Genomic DNA, 23,416 nt, shown 5'->3' with positions numbered 1-23,416 from the left:
ACGTAGCAGGCCCAGGCGTCAGATCTGTCACAGCCACGCTGGGGTGACAAGAATCATCCTGAAGTGATATTGTCTGAATGTGCAGGAGCAGGAAACAAGGGAAAGAGGATAGGAAAAGTTCCTCCCATGGGAATGAGAATGCACCCCCCATGCTCTTCGGCTGCAGGAATCTGCTGGCAAACATCTAACAATTGGTATTCGCCGCCATCGCAAAGAGATCGATCTGAGGTTGACCCCATTGGAAGAATAGAAGATCCACCTGATCCTGGCAAAGTTCCCACTTGTGGCAAGAATGCAGCTCCCTCCTAAGCGAGTCTGCGATGGGGTTCTTGATGCCCGCCAGGAGGAAAGGGACAAAAAATATGTCCTGAAGAATGGCCAGTGCCACACATCCTGGATCTCCTTGGAAAGGACCGGAGTTCAGGTCCTGCCCTGCTTCTGGATGTATAACATGATGTTGTCCATGAAGATCCTCACCAACTTGCCCCCCAGTGACGGCAAGAAGGACTGGAGGGCCCAGAAGACGGCCCGAAGTTCAAGGATGTTGATGTGGAGGGCCTTTTCCTCTGGCAGCCAGAGGTCTCTGCCGTGCAGCTGTCCAGTGTGGGCTCCTCAACCTTCCAGAGAAGCATCCGTGGTAACTGTCTCCTTGTAAGGAGAAACTTGGAACGGGCCCCTTGTGTGAGATGTGGGCAAACGCCCCACCACTGTAATGACCCGTCAGAACTCCTTGTTGAGGGCGATCTTGACCGCCCAGGCCCCCGACACTTGCACCCACCTCGCATCCAGGAAACACCCGGAGAGGTCCCATCTGTAGTCTGCAAAGGCAGACAAGGTTGATGCAGAAGGACATCTTGCCCAGCAGCTACTTGATAGCACGTACGTGGTTGTCTGTGCAGATGCTGCACTTTCCCAAGGATGGCCAACACCCTCTCTTCCGAGGGGGATGCCAAACAAGCCAGTGTTGAGTTGGGCACCCAGAAACAGAGCTTTCTGCGATGGCTCCAAACAGGGCTTTCATTATTTATGGGAAATCCCACGTCTGTCAGCAGATGCACTGTCCTCGTGTGCTGGCTCGCCGGTGCATAGGAGTGGGAGAGGGATCGGATGAGCCAATCTTCCAGATACGAGTAGACGTGGATGCCCTCGATATGAAGATGCGTCACTAACAGAGCCAAAAACTTTGTAAAGGCCCTTGGAGCCGATTTCAGGCCGAAGGGAAGCGTCTTAAACTGGTAGTGCTGCCCCAGAATCATGAACCGCAGAACTTGCGGTGCTTCTTGTGAATGGGAATGTGGAAGTAGTCGTTCTCCAGATCCAGCGATGCAAGGAAATCGCCTTCCTCTAGTGGGCCGAGCATGTGCTGCAACGTGACCATCCTGAATCTCTGGGACTTCAAGTACTTGTTGAGGCGCCTCAGGTCCAGGATCGTCCTCCACCCTTCAGATACTTTCTTGCCCAAAAGAAGTCAGGAGTACACTATGGAGCTCCAGAGGTGCTGGGCGACTCGTTCTATCTTCCCCTTCTGTAACATGGTACGCACCTCTTTCAGAATCTGTGGCCTGTGTTGATCCTGTCGAGGCACCGGTGGAATACGAGAACACCTGTGTTGGAACTCCAAGGTGTGCCGCTGTTTGAGAGCTTCCAGCACCCATCTGTCAGTGGTGATCTCCTTCCATGCGCTGATTAACTTCACCAGCCGGCCTCCCACTTGGATGCATAAGCAGGGGCCCGAGACCACGGCCGGTTCAAGCCTGTTTGGGTGTCGGGGCCCAGCCCTGCGGGCAGCAGTGGTGGTGACGCGGTCCTCTGCTACCGTAAGCCTGAGAGCAACCCCTGTATGCTTCTTGCGTTGAGAAGCGGGAAGGCTGCTGGTACAGGGTATTATATCCCTTGGAGGATCTGCCAGGCTTTCCTGTGGACAAACAAAAGGACAATCGCTGACATTGTTGGAGGGTTCCCAGGGTGCGCACTGTTTCCATGTCAGTCTTTATCGCTTGCAGAGACTCATCAACGGCCTTGCCGAAGAGGTTTTCACCATCGAACAGCATATTCAGCACCCTAGACTGAACGTCCTGGCAGAAGTTTGTGGCTTCTACCACCCTTGTCAACGTAGGGACCAGCCGTTCCCCATCTCACGGAATCCCATGTCCGCGATGTCCACCGCCACTGTAGTGGCGTGGTCCAAGGGAACCTCCCCCGCCTGAAACAGGGATAGTGCCTTGACCCTCTTGTCTTCAGGCAGGAAGTCCAGAATAGGTTCCAGCGTGGATCATAGTTCCCGGTCATATCAGGAAAAAAAAGCTAGGGCATTAGCTGCCTTGATGGTGAAGGCTGCTGTATAGATCATTCTCTTGCCCATTGCATTCAGTATCTTCTCCTCCTGCTCCAGAATCACCATGGATGCCGACGATGGGTTCGCCAGGTGCTTCCTAGCTGCGGCCGAGACCACTGAGTCTGGAGAACGTTGAGATCTTAAGCACCTGGGAGCTGAGTCTGGTACCCTGTACTTTTTCTCCAATCTGTCGCGCTTGGGTGGGGCCATACTCTGGTTCTTCATTAGCGCCAAGCCCTCCTCCCAGATATCATCCAGGAAGGGAACAGACATGATGGTGTTCCTTCTGGACTCACGTCGCGGGTACAGGAACTCTTCTTTCTTAGTTTTCTGAGGCACTAACTGAAAAATGTCAGCGGCCCTGTACATCATGGAATGAAAGGATCCAACTTTGTCTGGCGGGGAGGCCCTATGGCGCTTGTCTGCATGTGGTGTTTCCCCATCAGCTGGTACATAGTCATCTTTCTCGTTGGTGCCTATAGTCGTAGGTGATTCTGTCCCAAACACCGAGTGGTCTACAAAATATGTTGCAAACCCTTGACACGTATACCAAAGAAAACAATATGGTGATAAATATCAACAAATCACAAGTGGTAGTGTGTAACAACAGTATAAAACACAAGAAACAGCTATAAAGATGGAGGTTACAAAATATAACTCTGATAGTTGCAGACCAATATAAATATCTAGGCATCATGTTCTCAAACTCAAATAATTTGGCGTGTCACAAATGGGAACTGCAATCCAAACTACGGGCCTTAACCTCACAGGCAAAACTGTTAGCCCATAGATTTGGAAAACACTTACTTAAACATGTCTTGTCATTCTATCAGATGAAAGTAACTCCGATATTGATATATGTTATGGAAGCCTTTTGCTAGGATGAAAGATAAGAATTGGACAAATTGGAGTCCAAATTTTGGAAACAAGTTTTACTCCTACCAAAATGCACTCCGTTGCCTATGATACGCTACGAGCTGGGATCTCTCTCCCTATATTCACAACTCTTGTGGAAGATTTGCTCTTTACTCCGCAAATGTTCATTGGGAGTGCATACACCTAACATTCTGAGCACAGTAGCGCAAAACCTTTTGGCAAATTCTAATGCATTCTCTAAAAATTGGTGCAAAATTACATTCAATGCCATGGCAGAGGCTTCCATAGATGTGGACTTATTAATCTATAACCCCGGACGAGCTAAAATCAAACTTTTCCAATTTGATTGGATACATAATATGACTATGTGCTTGCTTTAAAATTTTGACATAACACTGTTTGGGAGAAAAAGATATAGGCAAATGGCAGAATACCTCTCCAAATGCCCGTCACCACACATTCGTAGTCAATACATGCGCTTCAGGTTCAACTTGTGGCATACCCGTGAGATATTGTTCAGGAGGAAACTAATTCCTAGAAGTCAAAGGCACTGTCGATATTGCTCAGGTGAACATGAGCTTGAATCTTTGCAACATCTTGTGGTGACATGTCCTGGCCTCTCCACAATTCGTAAACAATTTTTTCAGCATTTGTTTGATTTCAAATCCCAGCTAAATCATCATGAAATATGGCAATTGTTTTTTTCATTTCCAAGATTAGCGGTCAAAGTGGCAATTGTCCACTTTTTAGAAGCAACCGTGCCAGATTGTAATTTCATTAAAAAATGTATTTTAATGCAATAATGTGATGTGTGTTTTTTTTCTTTTAATTTTAATTTCAATAATTTCAATTTCAAATTGCAATTGTTAATTCTAACTGTAAACTCTAATTTATATTCAGAATGTAAGGAATTGTATTTTATCAGTGTTTTGTATACAATATTTGAAAAGTTGTGTCTTACAACAAAAAATAATTTTAAAAAAAAACAGTCGTTGTAGCCGTGTAGTAGCGGTGTCCATGTGCTGAGCCGGAGCTCTGGGTGGAGTCAGGTTGCAATGTGGCAGGGGTGGAGAATGGCCTTGCCCCATCCCCGGGGTGCCTGCTGCATTCGCTGCCACCTCTGCAGCTGTATCACGCTTCTGGGGTAAAGACACACCTGGGATGGCTCTCGCAGGCGCTACCCTCACGGACCCACTCTACTTCAATGCTGTCGGGGAGGTCATCATCGAGGCTCTTGTCGACTGGGCTGTTTTTGAAGCGATTGACTTGGAAGGCTGAGAGGTCTTAGTTACTTTTGAAGGGTCCTCATTGGACTTGTCCCTCGTCGGCTTGTCTGCTGGTAAACAGAGTTTGGACAGGGTCAGGGACTTTCGCTTAGAAGAGGCCCCCTTCGCCGGAAGGCTCACTGTAGAAGATGATGGCAATCACACTCTACCCGATTTGGGATCCGCATCAGCAGCGAACCCAGCGAGACCAGCGTCGCAGAGCTTGGCCTTTCCTTGGAACCCCACAGGTGGGGCGTCTTCAAAGGATCACAACCTCCTCTCGGAGGAAGTTCGCTCTTCGGACCGGCCATTCTTGGGTGAGGCATGACAGTGCCTTGAGGCCGAGTCAGAGGCCTTGCTCGATTTGAGCTACGCTGCCAGCCTGCTGTAGCGATCTTTCTTGGTTTTCTTTGAGAAACCACAGCACACCTCGCATCCCTCATCGTCGTCCAAATGCAGGCAATTTAGGCATTTATGATGTCGATCTTCTACGATTAAGTTCCTTAATCCACACTTCGCGCAGAGGTTAAAGAGGCTCCTGCCCTCCTCCTCCTCCTACTCAGACATGGTCGAAAAGCGCAAAGTAGGCCCAAGGCCAGGCCTTCTCGAAACTACGATGGACGATCAGTGGTGGATGAAGATCTATGCAGGCAGCGGGTCCCCGCTGCCGGTAGCTGTCCTTCGGTCGAAAACAAAAATTCAAAATCGGTCAAAATCTTCGATGGAAAAAACTTGGAAATGCACAAAAATAGCTTGGAGAGCAACGTGAGGACTCCCAACACTGAAGCGTGCGGTAAAATTTGAAGATGCCACCAGGAGTGGAGCTTAGGGAGAGGACCGTCATTGGACAAGGGCAGTATGACCCAAAGGACAGTGATCAGTTTAGAGGAGAAATACAGTTTTCAAGCTAAAGTGAAACAGTTTTTTCTTTTATTGAGGATTCAGAGCCTGATGACAGGGACTATTCATGAGCATGTGAATCCATTCCAGACCCCATGAGGGAGAATATATGTGTTCAAGTACCCCCTTCCATAGAGTGGGCCTCATTATAAGTTTGGTGGTATCTCTGCAATAAATCCGCTGAGATACCACCAAACTATAGTACTGTTACCGCCAGTAATGTATTTACAATAAGGCCATCTAGGTCCAGGCAGATTGCCACTGGGGAAACCATTTTAATAGCAAATCATTTCAATTTACTCATTGTCAGTTTCTAAATTAACTCTAGTCTTGTTTCTCAGAGTCTGGCTGAGACAACAACGTGTGAATGATTTGGATCTGCTATCATAAATTGCACTCAGACAGCTTAAGTACTTGCTGATCAAACTTGTATATATGCTTGATATTTACAAAAGCTTTATCGTGTGCTTTAGGTATTTAGTGAATCAGTCATACAACTCTCACGGACATATGCAACATATATAAATCTCTTTGGTCATTCTTATGTTCCCAGAATTCTACTTAATAAGCAAAACATGCAGAACATGTTTGGTTTTATTGGCACTACTCCCCATTATTACTGGATTGTGTTCTAATCAACGTATACATACACTGTGTAAAGCAATCACTGTCATGTTCAAATACTCATGACATACATGTTTCAAACCATTAGTGGTTTCCCTCCAGAAAAGTAGAGGTTAAAAAGTATGCATCATTTTACAATATTAAATACATGCCTAGGCTTCAGTCAAGCACAGCATAGGCACTAAAATGATGTTCAGAAGCAAACACTACTTTCTATCACCGGCCCCATATTTCGGAGGTCTATGGCCACCCAAAAGGTGCGAGCGTGAAATAGACTGTACAGAATTAAAATGGCAAAGATTAAAACTAAATGTGCAAGTGCATCAAGAAGCCTGTGAAATGATGCCCAAAGCCACAGAAGGGTGAAAGAGAACGAAACTGTGTGCCAAAGGTATACAGGGCTTCAGAAATGTAAAGAAAAAATGGTCTGAGATGTCCTTTCAAGATTTACATTTGGCCATCTTTACAGAAGCTGGCAGTAATTCCGCCAGCATTAATACCCCCAAATTGGCCGATTTTGGGCGGTAAGGTGTTACTCTAGCTTCTTGCTGAAGGTTTTTCCTCCACCTTAACCCCCTAACTTGCAGTTTGGCGGAACGGTATTACCGCAACATTTTCACTGCATGGCCCAACTGATCCATTTATAAAGATATTTATTTATTTTTATTTATTAATAATATACATATGGCTGTGAAGCCTTGTATATACAACATAAAAAATGTCAGATATAGAGATTGACATTTAAAAACAGTTATATGGTAAAAATACATACATAAAAAGAAAAAGGGCACAGAAAACGTCTAAAACATCAACATAAGACAGACATAAAACACCATGTCAGTCACAATTTGCATCACAGGTCGAGCATATCTAACTTGAATACCGGAGATATAAGAATCATAAAAGTCTCAATAAAACAGATCTAAAAGGGCTTAAAATAGCCTTAAAATGTTGGTAATTTCTAATAAAATGTAGTCATGAAATGAATCAAATTTTCATTGTTCCCTTCCATAAGTATTTGCCATAGGTGTGATAGGTCAGTACAATCCAAATGATTGTTGTACATTTTCATTAGCTTATTTCTAAGTGGATCTAAGGCTTCACACAATAACAAGATATGTTTTATGCTTTCAATTACTTCTGTGCCACATAAACGACAATATCGATTGTCATAAGAAATGCCCATTTGGCTACCCTTCACTGCCAATGTGTCAAAGGTATTAAATTTCAAAAGAAGATATTGACGCAAAATTCCACTATTAGGGTATGCAGAGAAATAAGCAGGTATATGCTGTTGCTCATTGATGTAATTAATGAAGCAGCCTGTGTTTCTATTTGAGGCATGTCATACAATTCGGCACTCACGAAAGAAAGAGTTTAGCTTTTGTTTTAACATAAATTTGATTGATGGATCAGAGATGGTATTAAGTGGGAGATCATTATCAGTCTGCCATCTGTCATAGACTTTAATAATGTTGCCAATGGTGCCCAAGTTCTTATGGTCTCCAGTTTAAGAAATTACTGGATATAATTAACTATGCAAGTGCCATTTTCTAGCCTGATCAATTTGACCCAATTCATAAGTTTTCTTTGAATTACAGTAGATGCTATTCCTGTTAGGTCAAATTCCAGGTAAAGGAACTCGACCAGGAGCACATATGGCATGCGTAATAACTTGCGCAATAGTTTGGCCTCAAACTTAAATAATTTTGCTCCTTATGCATGCCCCCATATGTCGATTCCATAAGCTAGAACTGGCACAATTTTGGCAGACTATAACAAGAGGACGTCCCGCACAGATATTCTGCGTTTCTTATGATAAAATTGCTTAAAACATTAGCCATAATCTACATTCAGCTTTTGTGTCTAGCCAATGTTCGTTCCGTTTCAGCAAAGAGTCAACGGTTAAACCAAGATACTTATAGCTGGATACTCTTTCTAAAGGGGTGCCATCCAGTTGCCATACAGTGTTACATCTCGACTTCTTCTTAGGAAGAAAGGTCATTGTCTTACTCTTGGAGATGTTCACACTTAGGCCATTACAGGCAGCATAGGTTCCTAATGCAGTAATCATAGCTTGAAGGCCCTTTGTCGAGAGATGAAGTAAAATCAAGTCATCCGCATAGGCAAGCCAACAAATAAATTCACTGCCGAGTTTAACAGGTCAGTGGGGAATATTCTCAAATTCTTTGTGCAGATCAGATAAGTAGAGGTTAAACAAGGTTGCAGCTAGGATGGATCCTTGTTTAACCCCTCTGTTAGAGCTCATCGATCTGGACAGTTTGCCTCTTCCATCTAGTCAGATCCTCACTGTAGTATCTATATGAGGTAACATTAACATCCTTAAGAGACTTTCAGGGATCTTCAGCTTGATTATTTTTCGACCACAGGCGACTTCACATAATAGAGTCGAAAGCAGCGCTGAAGTCATGCACTGCTGTCTCACGCCTGACCCTGGAGTACTCTACAGCGGACATCAATCTTAAAATGTTATGGCTGGTAGAAGACTGCCAACGTAATGCCAGTTTGGTGAGGGCTCAGAATATTATTGGTGTCAATCCAAGCATTCAATTCAGCAAGGATAACACAGGCATTTTCTGGGACATCAATCATCGTAAGCATGCGATAGTTGGCCGGGTTGTTACTTGGGCCTTTTTTATGGATCGCGACAATATGGCTTTCTCGCCAGGTAGGGGGAAGATTGCCGGTTTTACCAATGTCTTTGAATAAGGCATATAGGGTAGTAGCCCATAACTCGTGTGAGGATTTAAGCAGGCTATTGCATATGCCGTCAGGACCAGCGGCGAGAGATCCATTAAGATGCTCGATTAGAATAATGATGTCCAGGGGAGTGATATTACATTCCCACTCGTCAGACGGGATAGAGACTTGCTCCTCGTTGAGAGGCGCTTATCCAAGGGTTAGCCTAATATGCTCCTCCCAAGCATCTTCAGTGACACCATTGACTGGTAAAGTGTGTTTGGAACTTTGGCGAAGTATCTTCCAAATAGCAACGTTGTCTTTTGTTTTAGACAGAGAGAGCTGCCATCTTTAGCCATTGTGATTTTTCAATACCTGCTTTGTATGTCTTAATCCATAATTGATAGCCTTTTAATTGCTTTACTAGTAAACTCAGCTCTATGCGGTCCAGGAGTGAAGTACAGCAAGTTATTAATCAGGGCCCTATGTTTTTTTTGTTGCTGATATTGTAGGATCGAAGTCAATGCATCTTGTAATGGTTTTGCTGCAACGTGCGAAAGGGCCTTTATATTGTCTAGGCTTCTGTATATGATGACAGATAGATGTAATTAAGTCAGAGAAGGTTAAAGTGATCGGCATACGGGAGCTAGAGATGTTACGGTATGTAAGAATAAAAAGAGGGAGAAGGTGTTTAGAATCTGCATTTCCCTTGGAGATATTATGTTCAGAACACTGGATATGATTGCCACCTACATTTATATAAATGTCCCCATTTAAGTCGTACAGGGTTGCAAGGGGCAAGGGATCTGAAGAGCAGAACACCACACTAAGCGGGAGATGATCACTCTCTTGTCTCATGACAATAGCCATATCTTCAACAGTCAACAAGCCACTATCATCGATGAAAATATAGTTAAGTGTTGACATAGCACTTCCGCAGAATATGTGTAAATGCTCTCATGTTGTCACATAATCCATTGAGGCTAACAATGGTCATTGAACTCAGCATAGAGCACCATAGTTTTGCTTGTGGTGCAATCTTCAAGCTTACAGGGTCAGAGGACAGCGTTAGCATTGACAAAGATTCATAAATATTAATGTCTGCATTAAAGTCACCAACAACAAATTGGGGTTTTTCATCACATATTTAGATTTTTAACAGTGGCCACATTCTGCTTAGTAAACCCATGACCCCGGTGGGTCATAGACATTTACAAGTAGGAGAGAATGTTCAGCGCAGGTTAATAGACCTCCTAGAACAAAGTCTGTCGACTCAGGTAATTCAATTATCTCCCACGGATGACCGACCAATATAAGGAGGCCGCCCTTTGGTCGACCTTTTGGTCCTTTAATAGCTTGTTTTTTGAATAGTTTAGCAGCCATCAAGTGCAATGGTCTCTGAGAGCCAAAACTTGCACCAAGGAGTTTCATGACCAAAAAGAGGAGTGATGCTTAAGGCAGAGTCCCTTTATAGGGTCATGGAAACTCAGAGGTGACTTGCAATATCCTTTCAAGTAATAGTAGGGGGTATTTTATTCCTGAAAATACATGGCCACACATGGCCATCCCCTTACATACCTGGCTTCTAGCTGAATCTGATGTTAGAGATCTTCCATTTGTTGACACATATAATCAATGTAGAATCTGTTTGGATTTAAAAAGAGCTAATACGTAGATCCTAATGTGTTGCAGAAAACATTTTAAGCAGTTTAATAAAAATGCATCGAAAACATATTTACATTGTGTGCTTTAGCACAAGTAATAATACACAGATTCTTTCTCATGTGTTAAACTCCAGCAGTGCACTAACTATCCATTCTCCCATAAACAGTTTGTCAATGAATGGCTGTAAAGTGCCACAGAAAACTATTTTACAAGCAATGAATTTGAACAGCTTGTTCGGTTTTAATTAGTGCTGCAGTGATAGCTGGAATTCTGCTCTCTGCTCGCTAAAGCAACACATATTGTGACGTAACAAATGATGAGTAATAACTGACTGCAGATCAGTTGTGATGTCATTTTCTTATTACAGGTCAGTTGTGATGGCACAACTAGCCCGTTATAAGAAAAATATCCCATCCCAATCACAAAACGAAAAAACACAAGCGCATTTCCCCATACAACCAAGATAGAATGGTTGGGCTGCTTAGGCAAATTATACAGAGAAAGGGGGGACTGACTCGTGAATGGAGGCATACTCTTATGTTATTGTGATTTATACCGCACACTGCTGCCATTTTCATGGTCTCCAGGCATTCTGGCGGATCTTAAAAGGAAGGGGTTTGGGAGGGGTTAGTTAGTGGGCTTTAGAGGGAAAAGCTCAAGAGAGCTTTGATGTACAGTTGGTAGCTTCAGTTTTGAAAAAAAACAGTGTGTGTGGAGTGTCAGTGGAGTGTCTGCAGTTTCAGGTGATTTGGGATTTTTTGTGGCAGAGGTTGATTTTTTGCAGCAGACTTATGCGTCTGGTTTGTTCAGTGTTGGAGGATGGGTATGCTGAGTGTTAGGAAGTTTTTATTATGGTTAGTCTACTATAGTCAGATATGCAGCTAATTAAAATACAGTGGCTGCACTCTAGTATGCACCTAGATTCAATACAGTGGCTATACTCTAGTATGATATGATATGATAGTTTATTTATATAGCGCCTATACACAATGTGTTTCAAAACGCTTCAAGGCAAGGGAGAGAACAAGTGAAAATACAGTGACATTCTTACAGGCAATGAACAGTAAGGATGTGAAACTATCATACTCGGCCTGACGACATTTCAGATAGTGCAATAGCTAAGACATAGACAAGGAAGGGAGGGGGAAGAGTGGTTAGGAAATGGCAACAGACAGGCGACTACCGTACTAGGCCTGATGACATTTCTGGTAAAACCGGAGAAAACAAAAGGTGAGGGAGAGGGGTGAAGAAAGGGAGGGGATGAACAAAAAAAGCAACTATCATACTAGGCCTGACGACATTTAAGATAGTGCTGGTGGTGGGGGGGGCGACAATTAAGGGGAGGGGGGAGGAGACAGATGAGGTTGCTATCATACTAGGTCCAGGGACAATTCTGATAGAGTAAGAGCATAGAAGAAAATAAGGGGAGGACGGTAGGAGATAGGAAAAGGGAGAAAGGGAGAGGAGGAGAGAACAGACAGTAAGCAGTCAAAAAGAGTGGAGAAGCAAGAAGGGAAGAGCAAATACAATTACAGAAGTCAGAAGTAACGCATAATGTTGCAAGCCAGTTATGCAGCTAAATATGATACAGAGGCTACACTATAGCATGCACCTAGATTCAATACCCTGGCTATACTCTAATATGCAATATAATATACAACCAACAAATGTAATAAATCAAATGCAATATACTGGGAATTCTAAAGCGCAGGATCTTTAGAGCAGTCTTCCGCTTAGCCTGCTGCAGGAGCAATGTTCTGAATAAGTTGGGAAGGAGGGAGATTGCGGGACGCAAGAGTATTTGTTGTACATTAATGGCTGAAACATCTCATTATTGTTATTTACAATGGAGGTTTCCTTCAAATAATTATTAGTATATCTTAGACATTCTTCAACATATGAAATGCTAGTATTTTCCCTTGCACTCTACTTGTTTTAAAACATATATATTATTAATTTAAAATGAATGAAATAGCAAAATTATTTTATACTTTTATTGTAGTAAAATTCACTGTACCGGGTACACCCATGTCTCAAGCTACCTATTTACTTCAAATGAATTTCACTGAACATTAAATGATCCCAAATATTTAGAAAATATCACTTTTGCATGTGATATCTTATGTTGGAACCCTATGAATTTTTCATTCTAGTATATTTGTCAAATGCATTCACTTTTGCTGGCTAACTCTTGTAATTCACTTACTGGTAAAACCCAACGGACAAAAAACTGCCGGTGACCAACAGAGGGAGGTTAAACAGTTAAGCACACTGTTGCAGCATACAATGTTTGCAAATTCTTTAACAAATGCTTTTTTTCCTTTACCAAAATTACCTCCAAATGCCAGGTAATCATTCAAAATGGTGGACCCTCTACTAGAGGCAGAACAAGGGACATATGAGGTTTGAGTAATCTTAAAGTCTCAGATTAAGACGTATCCTACAACATTCTCTCCCCCTCCGTCCAGAGGTGATCAGTCCAGAGAAAAGGCATCAAGCGCAAAGTCCTTGTGACATGGATTGCCACAGGGACGGAACAACAATAATTTCCCTTCAGTTGACCTTGTGCCACAGCTACCAAAACCTGGAATAATGTTAAGTGTCCATTACCTGTTTCTCATTTGGTTTAAGAGTCATTGTGGGAGGGTCCAAGATAAAGGTGGCTGCTTTAGTGTCATCTTGAAAGAAGAAGAAGACCTCAGCATTCATGGGGGATGCATTCAAGATGTTGATCTTTTCCATGTTTTCAGGGAATCGGCCTGATTTGTATCTGAGGAAGTAAGGTCACACATGTAAAAGAGCAGAGGAATCCTGAACCCACCCCAGAAGTTCAAAGTATCTCCTAAACTGTTAAGAGCAATAATTCCAAAGTTTTACATATGCCCATTGACAATAAGCCTTTTACTTAGCACCAGATAATGTTTCAAGCTTGGAAATTATGAAATGTTTTTTATGCTCACGTCAAGTGAAAAGAAGGGGGCACATCTACACAGAGATTGACTATATGTGACAAAGAAGCCTTCTGTCATACGTTTCCAGTTAGTTCTAGCCCATAAATATGGGCAAAACAAATATTGATATGAAGCAATGGCCCCTTTTAAACAGTAGCAGCCAATGTGAGGTTTATGGTAACAGTTGCAAGCTCACATCTACTGCTTATAAAACAAACTGCACATCAATTTAGTTTTGGGAGAGGGAGCAGTGATTGGAAAAACGGAAATCCATCTGAACTGGAGATTGTGTGGTGAGTGGCATAGGTAGGCTGCTCTAATAAAGCCACTGCAGCATGCAGTATAAAGTTACATCAACCTGAGATAACATAGCATTGTTGTGCAGGTATACTCTCAATAATGTTAGTTACTGAACCTCACCTCACTTATCAGCGTGTACAGACACCCAAAACTCTCCCTCCTACCCTCCACCAGTCAATTGTCTGTTAAAGTGGTATATCTGAAGGTCTCAACCAACAGTCACAGAATGTATTCTGAATACCTTAAGGACTGTCCCTCTCTCCAAATTCCACTGAATGCACCAAGGACAGATATAGGTTCCTCTTCTGAACCTAATATGTTGAATGAGAGTGCATCAGTCACTGTTGTATGAAGGAAATATAGGAAAGGGTTAGGCTCCAATGGATAGCAGAACACATTTTTTTAGAGTGATTCTGAGAAAGGTTTAACTAGCAAAATTAGCGATCATATTCTATTATTGGTGCAGCCTGTGCATGGGCAATGTGCATGAAGCAGTCTGAAACAAGTTCCGGAAGTCTAAGCAAGCCATGTCCATTACTTTACCTAGATCTTTTTATTTGGTCACTGAATAAAAATAAATGCGAAATTACATTTGTCCATCATGACAGTCACCTTGTAAAAACATCCTTCCCTGATTTTTGTGACTCATCATTTGAAGATGCTAGACTATTGTATCTATTCATGAATGCAGATGATACGTCATCCCTATGACTACCCGATCTACCTCCTCCAATGGCAGATCTTTCATCCACAACCTGAAAGGAACTGCCTGCCTCAGAATATTTAGCTTTGCTAAGTCTTCAAAGGAAGGACATCAGACCAGAAATCAACTATTGTCCACGTTACACATACCACCCCATTACAGACGACAAGCGTTCAGGTAGAGAGGCGATAGTCATCAGTCAAAGCTACAAAAAAAACATTAAACTAGTTATTGACACATTACTTCTCTCTTGTTTTTCCACACAGCAGCGGACCAAAGTCAAACGTCTCAGTGCTCAGCACAAACTTCTTGTGGATGATCTCATCAGGTTTCACATCCTTCCGACGGTGTGGGAATACAACCCTGAAATAGACACACAGCAAAGGCACAATGTTAGGAAAAGAGCACATCACGTTCTGTTATAGCATCAGCCTTTCTCCGTTTGGATTATATATGTAAGGGTGCTCCCTGAGGGTCTCCCTTCATGATCTTCCAGGTGTGAGAAACCTGAAGGTGTCTCACCCGCTAGTCCCCGGCAATCTGTCATCGAGGTGGCCAGGACACGGCCAACGCTTTTGGATCCAGTTCCTGGGGATGGACCAGTGCGGGAGGATCACCTGGATGAGGGGTCATCAGGGAGTGGAAGTGGGACACCCCTTCATTGAATCACATTTTCCCCATCCAATCAGGTAGGATACCTAGGAATTCACTCCCCCTCCCCCCACTTTCCCGACACAAACACATTCTCTCGGACAATTCACCATAAGGGACAACGGACCAACACCAGAGCCATATACCTGACACGTCCCAACACAAGGGTCAGGCAAAGTCAGGCTGAAGGAGACTAATTGTATAACAGGGGATCTGAGCCCAGAAGAGGGGGAATCCGAGGTGAACCATGAGTTACCCGAGAAGATATTGCTATGGCAAATGTGAACCCGACCTAGGGATGCCTACGAACTAAAATTGGTCTGAGCCCAGAAGAACTGTATAAAAAGGATCAGAGCCCGATCTGAGCCTGGCTGAGCGGGATCCAGGGTGAAGAGCGAATCGCCCGACTTGAATATTTGGAAAGGAACATTTTTTTGTTGGTGGTGGTACATCAGGCCCTGTGAATCAAGAGACTTTGAACTTAAGAGAATTGGCCATAGAAGGCCCTGATGATGGTAAAAAGGAACTGTGTCCTTGTGCCGAAGAAGCCTAAGAGTGTGCTATGCTCGAGTGAACCGTCTTGTTCCATCCTGAAAACATGGGGAAGGGAGGCCAACGGCCTGAACATCCTGACTTATCATTTTGTGAAAACTTTTTTTCTTTTTCATGAATATTTCCCCACCCCATTTGTTTTTTAGTATAGGCCCTTTTATTTTGATGAGACGCTACTAGGACTGCAGTATTATTATTTCGATGTTCGTAGCTTGCTTCCATTTTAGATTTAGGTTTAGATAGGCGTTTATCACACCTTTGATAAGGTTCAATAAACACCCTTGAACTGTGGTCACTTGTGTGTGTCTTACTTTGATACCATGTCTTCCTTACTTAGGGCACCCAGAAATGGCTGCTGATTAATGTACCTAACAGAGCACTGAATGAATCACAACCAATCCCTTTAGTGCCAAGACCTTTTATCCCCCAATACTAAACATCTTTGGAATTCTGTAACTTCCCCTACCACAATGCAAGACAAGATATTTGCGGACTACATGGAATTCACTATGTTAGCCTCACAGTCAGTAATCATTACATCTCACCATTGATAATTAAACTGTCATACTACTACAATCATACTTTCCTCGGGCCAGGACATGATTTTTAAAATGATAGTGGGCACAGAAACATGCACCTGAATAGTGTCGGGCAGATGCCTTCGAGGAGTCTGGAGAAACCACTGTCAAAGGGCTTCTTTACTGGTGGAACAGTTGGAGGCAGTGCCAGTAAAATGATGTATGCATTATAGCTCTTAAAGTTGAATTGAAGGTGGGACATCCCAGTTCCTGAGCTAGAAAGCAGCAAATCTGTGTGTGTGCGTGTGTGTGGTGGTACAAAAGAAGCAGGCAGCTGCTTAATATTAAAAAACAACAATCCATGACACAGAATAGTTTTCCAAACACATTGTACCATTTGGGTGAGGAGGAGATAACTCTGTTACCATACAAAACATTGCTGGAACTCGAGAGTTAAAAAGTTGTCCAGAAAAGAATCAACTCCCTCAGCAGGAATCACAATACCTGAATCCACAGCCAAAGATGAAATGTCACCATGACCCAAGCCCAGAGCTGGGGAATATGAAGAAACGAGGCAAGACAACACCATCAGTACCATGGCTGCCTTATCAACCATAAAAAAAGCGAACCATGTACAGAGCTCAGCCAACGTCTTAAGGCACCTACCTCTTTGGTACTTGAATAACATTGTGTGGCAGGAAAATGGGGTCAGGGAATGAATAATTGGTGGAAGTCCAACCCAGCACCTTGGTAGGGCTAACAACCTGTGTGCACAAAGGTCTGGAACAAACCTCTCCTGAACAAACAGTCCCCTAAAGAGCCCTCAGAAAACCCACCAACTGTGGATGTGATTTTCAGCCCTGCACAGATAGACTATCCAGCCACCGGCACCAAGCCCTGTACAGAAAACCTCTTATTTACATCTGAGGAACAACAGTAGTTTAGAATGAAATTCACCATCACGGCCAGTACCGATTCCTTTCCTTTCACCTGCAACTGGTGAAGACAACTTCCTAGTGACTGTTGCCCGACCCACACACAGAATGCATACGACTGCATTAGATGGAGATTGCCAAGACCTGTGGTGCAGTATCTGTGTAGATAGGCAGCTGAGAGGGGACAATGCATGGAATACAAGCTTTGAATATAGTGACGTTGGATAGGTAACCCTGGTAGTGAAAGGGTGTAATTTAGAGAGGTTCTTAATAAAATGAACAGAAAAGAGAATTACATTGTTTTCTTTTTTATTTATTTTTATTTAAAAAAAGAAAAAAGGTGCCTGATGCAAAAACACATACACAGTTAAAGTAAAAACGTCTTTTATTAAAATAGAACCAAAAAGGTATTTCCAAAAAGAATATATACAATACGCTATTATAAACATGTTTTATTTAAAATTCAAGATTCATGGCGCATCGCATTCCACTGGAAAATATCTGCTTTTATTTCCCAAAATATTTTATATTGATAAGAGTGGATGCATATGCGCAATATTGTCCTAAGAAAAAGAAGAAAAAAAAACTTCACTTAGATCATGTGTTAGTTTTATCTTTTATTAGTTTGAAATTCTTTTTTCTATTCTAGCATTTAATTTTGTCCAATTTGTTTATAGTTGCCTCAATTCAATGATTGATTATCCATGAACAATTGTAGATTAGTCATCTAAGTACTTTTAAAATTACTTAAATGTTAATAGTGACAAATTACTCTTGTGTTAATCAAACTTTCACATTTTCTTCACATCTGGCTTGTTGTCCAGAATTATTATTTGTTTCTCTTGAGGTTACTTTGTGGTTCTTAATTTAGGAATTCTCAATAAATTTATTCTCTGTTACCTTCTTCTCCATTTTAGTTAATCCTCTTGTTGTCTATGATTTAATACTCCTCTACTTGTCCATAATTAGATAACCTTCAACACATGCTTTACTTCTAGTGTAGCTCCTCAGGAGGATGTGTCTAACTTGAAGAGGTATGGGCTAGAATGTATATTTTAGTTTAAGAAAACTACAACCTTCTCATATATAGGATTAGTCCATGGCTACATTAAATAAAGTATTGACCAACAAAAGAAAAAACAAGAGCATTTCAAGAGATTTGTAAATATGCTGGCCTCAAAAAAACATGTTGTAGAAAAGATATTGAGAACAAATTGCAATATTCTTTGGCAGATTAAAACCAAAGAATTTTTGACAAAGAAACCTACTATTAAATAGTGAAAATCCCAACTATTAGAAACAAAATCAGTTCAGGTTTCAGATCCGACAATTAAAAACAACATACCTACAATGAATTGGCTTACAAGCACTAATGGAAACTTCAAATGTGCTTCCTGCATAATAGGAAAACACATGATATATGAAAATAAAGAAATCAAACTACAAAAATGGCACAATATATATTATCAGGGGTTTCATCAACTGCAATACTAAATTTGTTAACTATTGTATCCTTTGTGTATGCAATAGATGGTATATTGGAAGCAGAATATGAAAACTAAAGATGAAAATGCCTTTATTGCTTGTAAAGAGCCACCCGTCTCGGGGCGCACATAAAACAGAACAGACAAACAACAGAAGGGGACCAAACAAACAAAAACAAACTATAGAAGACATAAAATCCACTCCTTTGTCAAAGAGGTAGGTCTTAATAGAACATTTGAAGCAAGCCAGGAAGGGAATAATCTTCAAAGCCATTGGTAGCTCATTCCATATCTGGAGGGCCCAGGTGTCAAAACAGACTCCCCCATACTTCTGAATTTTATACCGTGGCTGAGCTAACAGTTGAGAGTTATTAGATAGAAGTACTCTCCTGGAAGGTGCCAGCTTGAGCCTCTCAGAGAGATATTGAGGTGCAATACCAATCAGACATTCATGGGTCAAAGTTTGTGCTTTATTTTGAAGTCTGAGTTTTACTGGGAGACAGTGAAAGTCATACCTGCCAGCAGTAATATGGTCCTGCCTGCACAGTTCAAGGACAGCCTGTACAGCCCTGTTCTGAATGGTCTGAAGTTTATTCAGATTTGAGGAGGAGATGCCAACCAATAGACTGTTGCAGTAATTAAGCTTGGAGTTGACAAGAGCTGAAGAAAGCAGCTCTATTCTCGTCAGACAGTTGCGGCAAATTGGTCTGAGCAAGTTGTTAAGATAGGTGCAGGAGGAACAAAGGTGGGAAGTATGCCTGTTGAATGTCAGTTGGAAGTCAAAATAGACACTCAAGATTTTAACATGGGGGCCACTGTGATTAAACAACCAGCAATCAAAGTGGCTATAACTGGAGTCAGGTTTTCTCAATCTGGGACCTGAGCCAATGATCAGCAATTCAGTTTTATGATCATTCACAGTCAACAAATTCAGTGCCATCCATGACTGTATCGAGGAATCAATCTTATTGATGGCCGTAGAGTCGGAAGGCATTATTACGCGATAATTCTATTAGAATCTGGGTATTGTCTGCATAGTTTGTATAGCAGACCCCTGAGCTGAGCTGCCCAGTAAGTTAATCACAGGCTTTGTCTACATATTAAACAAGGTCATAGAGAGGCAAGAGCTCTGTGTAACCCCGCATGTGAGGGGCCTAAAAAGGACCTAATCTAATCTGCAGTACTTACTAAACCTCTTTGATTTCAACCAATCTCCTGACAAGCAGAAAGTGGTTCACCAAGTCGAATGCGGCAGAGAGGTCGAGCAGCATCAACAAGGTGTTATGACCATTGTCAATGATGCCTGCAATATTGGATTGTAGGTCAAGCATGGTAGTTTCGGGCCCGTGCCTGGCCCGAAGGCCGGATTGCTGTACCCCCAGTAAGTTATGATGTTCAATAAATGCCTGTAACTGTACGTAAGCAACCCTGTCCAGAGAATTTTCAAAATGAAAGGGAACATTGGTGTTCGGTCAGTAGTTACTGGCTACTGTTGGGACTAGATTATCATTTTTTAGTAGCGGAGTGATCCAGGCCTCTTTAAGATTAGCTGGAACAGAGGAGTCATAAAAAGATCCATTAACAATCCTGGTAATTCACGGCAGGAGGAGGTCTAGAGAATCTTTCATAATATTTGCTGTACATGCGTTCCACAAACAGAAGAACAAGTTACTTACCAACTGTAATGTTCTTACGACTGGATGTTCCTCCCACATATTCCTCATCTTGTGATATTCGTATTCGGCTGCTTCGGAATTTTTTTTCAGCAGAGGGCGCTGTGCACGAGGTCGTGGCGTCGATTGTCCATCGACGGGCTCCGTACCGTGTCAACGTCACTGTTAGTATAAATAGCTTGTGCTGCGCCCGTTGGCTTCAGTTCTGTTTTTTCTAGGAAATATTCGAGGAACACCCAGGCGTGCCTAGTGACTGATAGACTCTTTATGAGAGGAAAGTGTAAGAAACGCAGTACTGCGGGGTGCTCTGGGAGGGTCGATGAGGAATACATGGGAGGAACATCCAGTCAAAATGAAGGTTAGAGTTGGTAAGTAACTTGTTCTTCGAATGGATTGTGTCCTCCCACGTATTCCTCATCTTGTGATAGCCTCCCATAGCAGTGGTAAATTTGGAGGTGGGAGTAGTAGTCATTATTCTCATGACCGGAATAAAGTACCGCCTTGGCAAATAAACCCTCATTGGAGGAGGAGGCATCTAAGCAATAATGCTTGATGAAGGTATGCATTGATGCCCATGTTGCAGCTGAACAAATATCTGCTGCCGGAACTCCCCTCTTCAAAGCCGCAGAAGTAGCCATTCCCCTTGTGGAATGGGCTCGTAGCCCATCCGGTGGGTCTTTTCCCGCCAACCTGTAGCACTCAATTATAGCCAGAATGATCCATCGGGATATAGTTTGTTTTGTCACCGCTAATCCCAATTTGTGACCTGTATAACCCACAAAGAGTTGGTCATCTTGCCGTAATTTTGACATGCTTGAAATGTAAACCCCCTTTTGGGGTCCAGTCTATGCAGTGTCTCCCCTTCTTTGCCCAAAAGAGGAAGAGGATAGAATGTTGGTAATATGATTTTCTGTGACAAATGGAAGTCAGAAACTACTTTTGGTAAGAAAGATGGTTTAACCTTAAGAACTACCTTGTCCTTGTAAAACGTGGTATATGGGGGTTTACATGAGAGAGCCTGTAGTTCACTAACCCTGCGGGCTGATGTTAAGGCTACAAGAAGGACAGTTTTTAGTGTTAGAAGCCTCAATGGACAGGAGTGCAGAGGCTCAAATGTTATACAAGTTAGAAACTTAAGTACTAGATTTAAATCCCAAGTTGGGACATGAACCGGTACTGGTGGGTATACATTAGTAAGCCCTTTCAGGAACTGAATGATTAATGGAATTTTGAAGTAGGAAACCTCTTCCGAGGAGCGCTTGAAAATGGGCAGCGCAGCAAGATATCCTTTAATTGTTCCGATCTGGAGCCCCAGATTGGCTAGATGCAATAGAAACGAGAGCACCATTGGGGTGCCACATTGAAAAGGGTCCACGTCCTTATCTTTGCACTAGTTACTGAATTTGTTCCAACAACACCGGTACAAGGATTTTGTTGCTGGCCTTCTGGCCGAAAGCAAAATTTCCATTACGTCATCTGGAAGATCCCAATGCTTGTATCTCAACCTCTCACAAACCATGCGTGAAGGTTGTGTGTCTTGACCTCTGGATAGAGAACGCAACCTTCCTCTTGCGGGAGAAGATCCTCTCTTTGCGGAAAGCGTATTGGAGGGCAGATCACAGGGACTGGGGGAAACGCGTACAGTAGAGGAAACTTCCAGTCCATCACAAACGCGTCTCCTTGAGCTCCTCTCGGAGGAAATTCCCTTGAGCAATACTGTTCGCACTTCCGGTTTACCGTGGTCGCGAACAGATCTACTTGAGGGGTTCCCCAAAGGGCGAATATCTCCAGAAGGACTTCCTGAGCTAACTCCCACTGGTGGGGGACTGTGCTCTGCCTGCTCAGAGCGTCTGCCGCCGTGTTCTACTCTCCGGCTAGGTGAACTGCCGATAGAGAGATTCCTTCTCGTATTGCCCAGAGCTGCATTGCCTCTCTGCACAGTGGTAGTGATCCCACGCCTCCTCTTTTGTTGAGGTAGTACATGGCCACTGTGTTGTCCGTCATCAGGACATTCTTTCCCTGTACAGAGGGCAGGAAGGCCTGCAGCGCTAGTCTGATTGCCCTTAGCTCAGGTTCCCTATTTAACATTTCCACATCCTCTCTGACACAGGTTAGTAAGGGATCGGAAGCATAGGCTACGCCTTAATTTTGAAGCATGTGTGCTGATTGAGTGTGTGCATTTTGCTTTCTGCAAGGTTCTGCCACACCTTTACGAACGTAGCTTAAGAAACGCTTTGAACGCTCACATTTGTTTTCGTTTATTGAAGCTGTGTGTGTTTGACTCCTGCATTTGAAACGTATCTGCCTGCAATCAAGGAAGCGAGCGTGAGCTGAAGGATTTATAAACTTCAGCTGCCCGCTCTGATTTACAACTACCTTGATAGAAATTTGACTCAATTGAAAGCCAAGTTACGGTTTTGGCTAATAGCTGATCTGTCTAGTCAGCTTTGACAAACTACAACTCCCAGCAGCACCTGAGCTGCTCAAAAAGAAACGTCAGGAGCTTCAGCGCCGGCAGGCATTGGCCATCGCCCTTCCACTCTGCCCATTTCTCGCACAACACTGAAGGAAAAACGCAGGTAAGAAATGGGTTTCCCCAACATTCTTCGTTTACTCTCTAATGCCAACCGGTTGCAGAACTAGCAACTAGTCAAACAATACATATGCACCAGAGAAACGTTAACTTCAGGCCAAGTGCAAGACACAACAAGCCTACTGCTCAAACAAAAAACATTTGACAAATACACCAAAAAACATGTGAAACACAGTGGAGTAGAAACGGTTAAACAACCTAAGACTCTCCCTACCCCACCAGCAGATATCATTAAAATTGCTCTGTTAAATACTAGATCATTGAATAAACACCCCCAAGACATCCACGATTACATCCTTGAGGACAACCTAGACATCCTCTTCCTCACTGAGACCTGGTTACAAGAACCAACAGGCCCGACCATTGACATAGCAGTCCCTCCTAACTATAGTATCTACTTTGAAAATAGAGAAACAGGGAAGGGAGGTGGGGTAGCCATAATATCTAGACAAGACATCAAATTGTTTACTTCAGCAATCCAATGTCCTGGGTGTGAAGTTCTCCATCTTAAACTCACCCCTTCCCCTAACCACTGCATCAATTTCATTGTCACCTCGACCTACATCACTAATTTCCGACTTTAACAACGATCTCTGCCATATCCTAAATAACCTAAAAGGAAATAATACAGGAACAGTACTTTTGGGCGACCTAAACAGATGGTGCAGAATCCCTATCGATAAAGAAGCCA

At 42.8% G+C, this 23,416-nt stretch overlaps 1 protein-coding gene across 1 annotated transcript in view; it reads right to left on the bottom strand.

Annotated features, from left to right (window-relative positions):
* HYDIN (HYDIN axonemal central pair apparatus protein) overlaps positions 1-23,416 on the bottom strand; it is a 3,273,799-nt gene that overhangs the window by 1,042,290 nt on the left and 2,208,093 nt on the right. The window contains exons 50-51 of the mRNA XM_069654775.1: positions 14,563-14,682; positions 12,976-13,135 (exon numbers count right to left, since the gene is read on the bottom strand). Of these exons, the coding sequence (XP_069510876.1) occupies positions 12,976-13,135; positions 14,563-14,682 (280 nt within the window). The remainder of the gene's footprint in view (positions 1-12,975; positions 13,136-14,562; positions 14,683-23,416) is intronic.

This window comes from Ambystoma mexicanum, chromosome 1p (assembly GCF_040938575.1).
Source record: "Ambystoma mexicanum isolate Mex_15411 chromosome 1p, UKY_AmexF1_1, whole genome shotgun sequence".
Lineage (NCBI taxonomy): Eukaryota > Metazoa > Chordata > Amphibia > Caudata > Ambystomatidae > Ambystoma > Ambystoma mexicanum.
The sequence above is the reverse complement of the archived record's forward strand: the minus strand, read 5'-3'. Positions and strand labels throughout refer to the sequence as shown.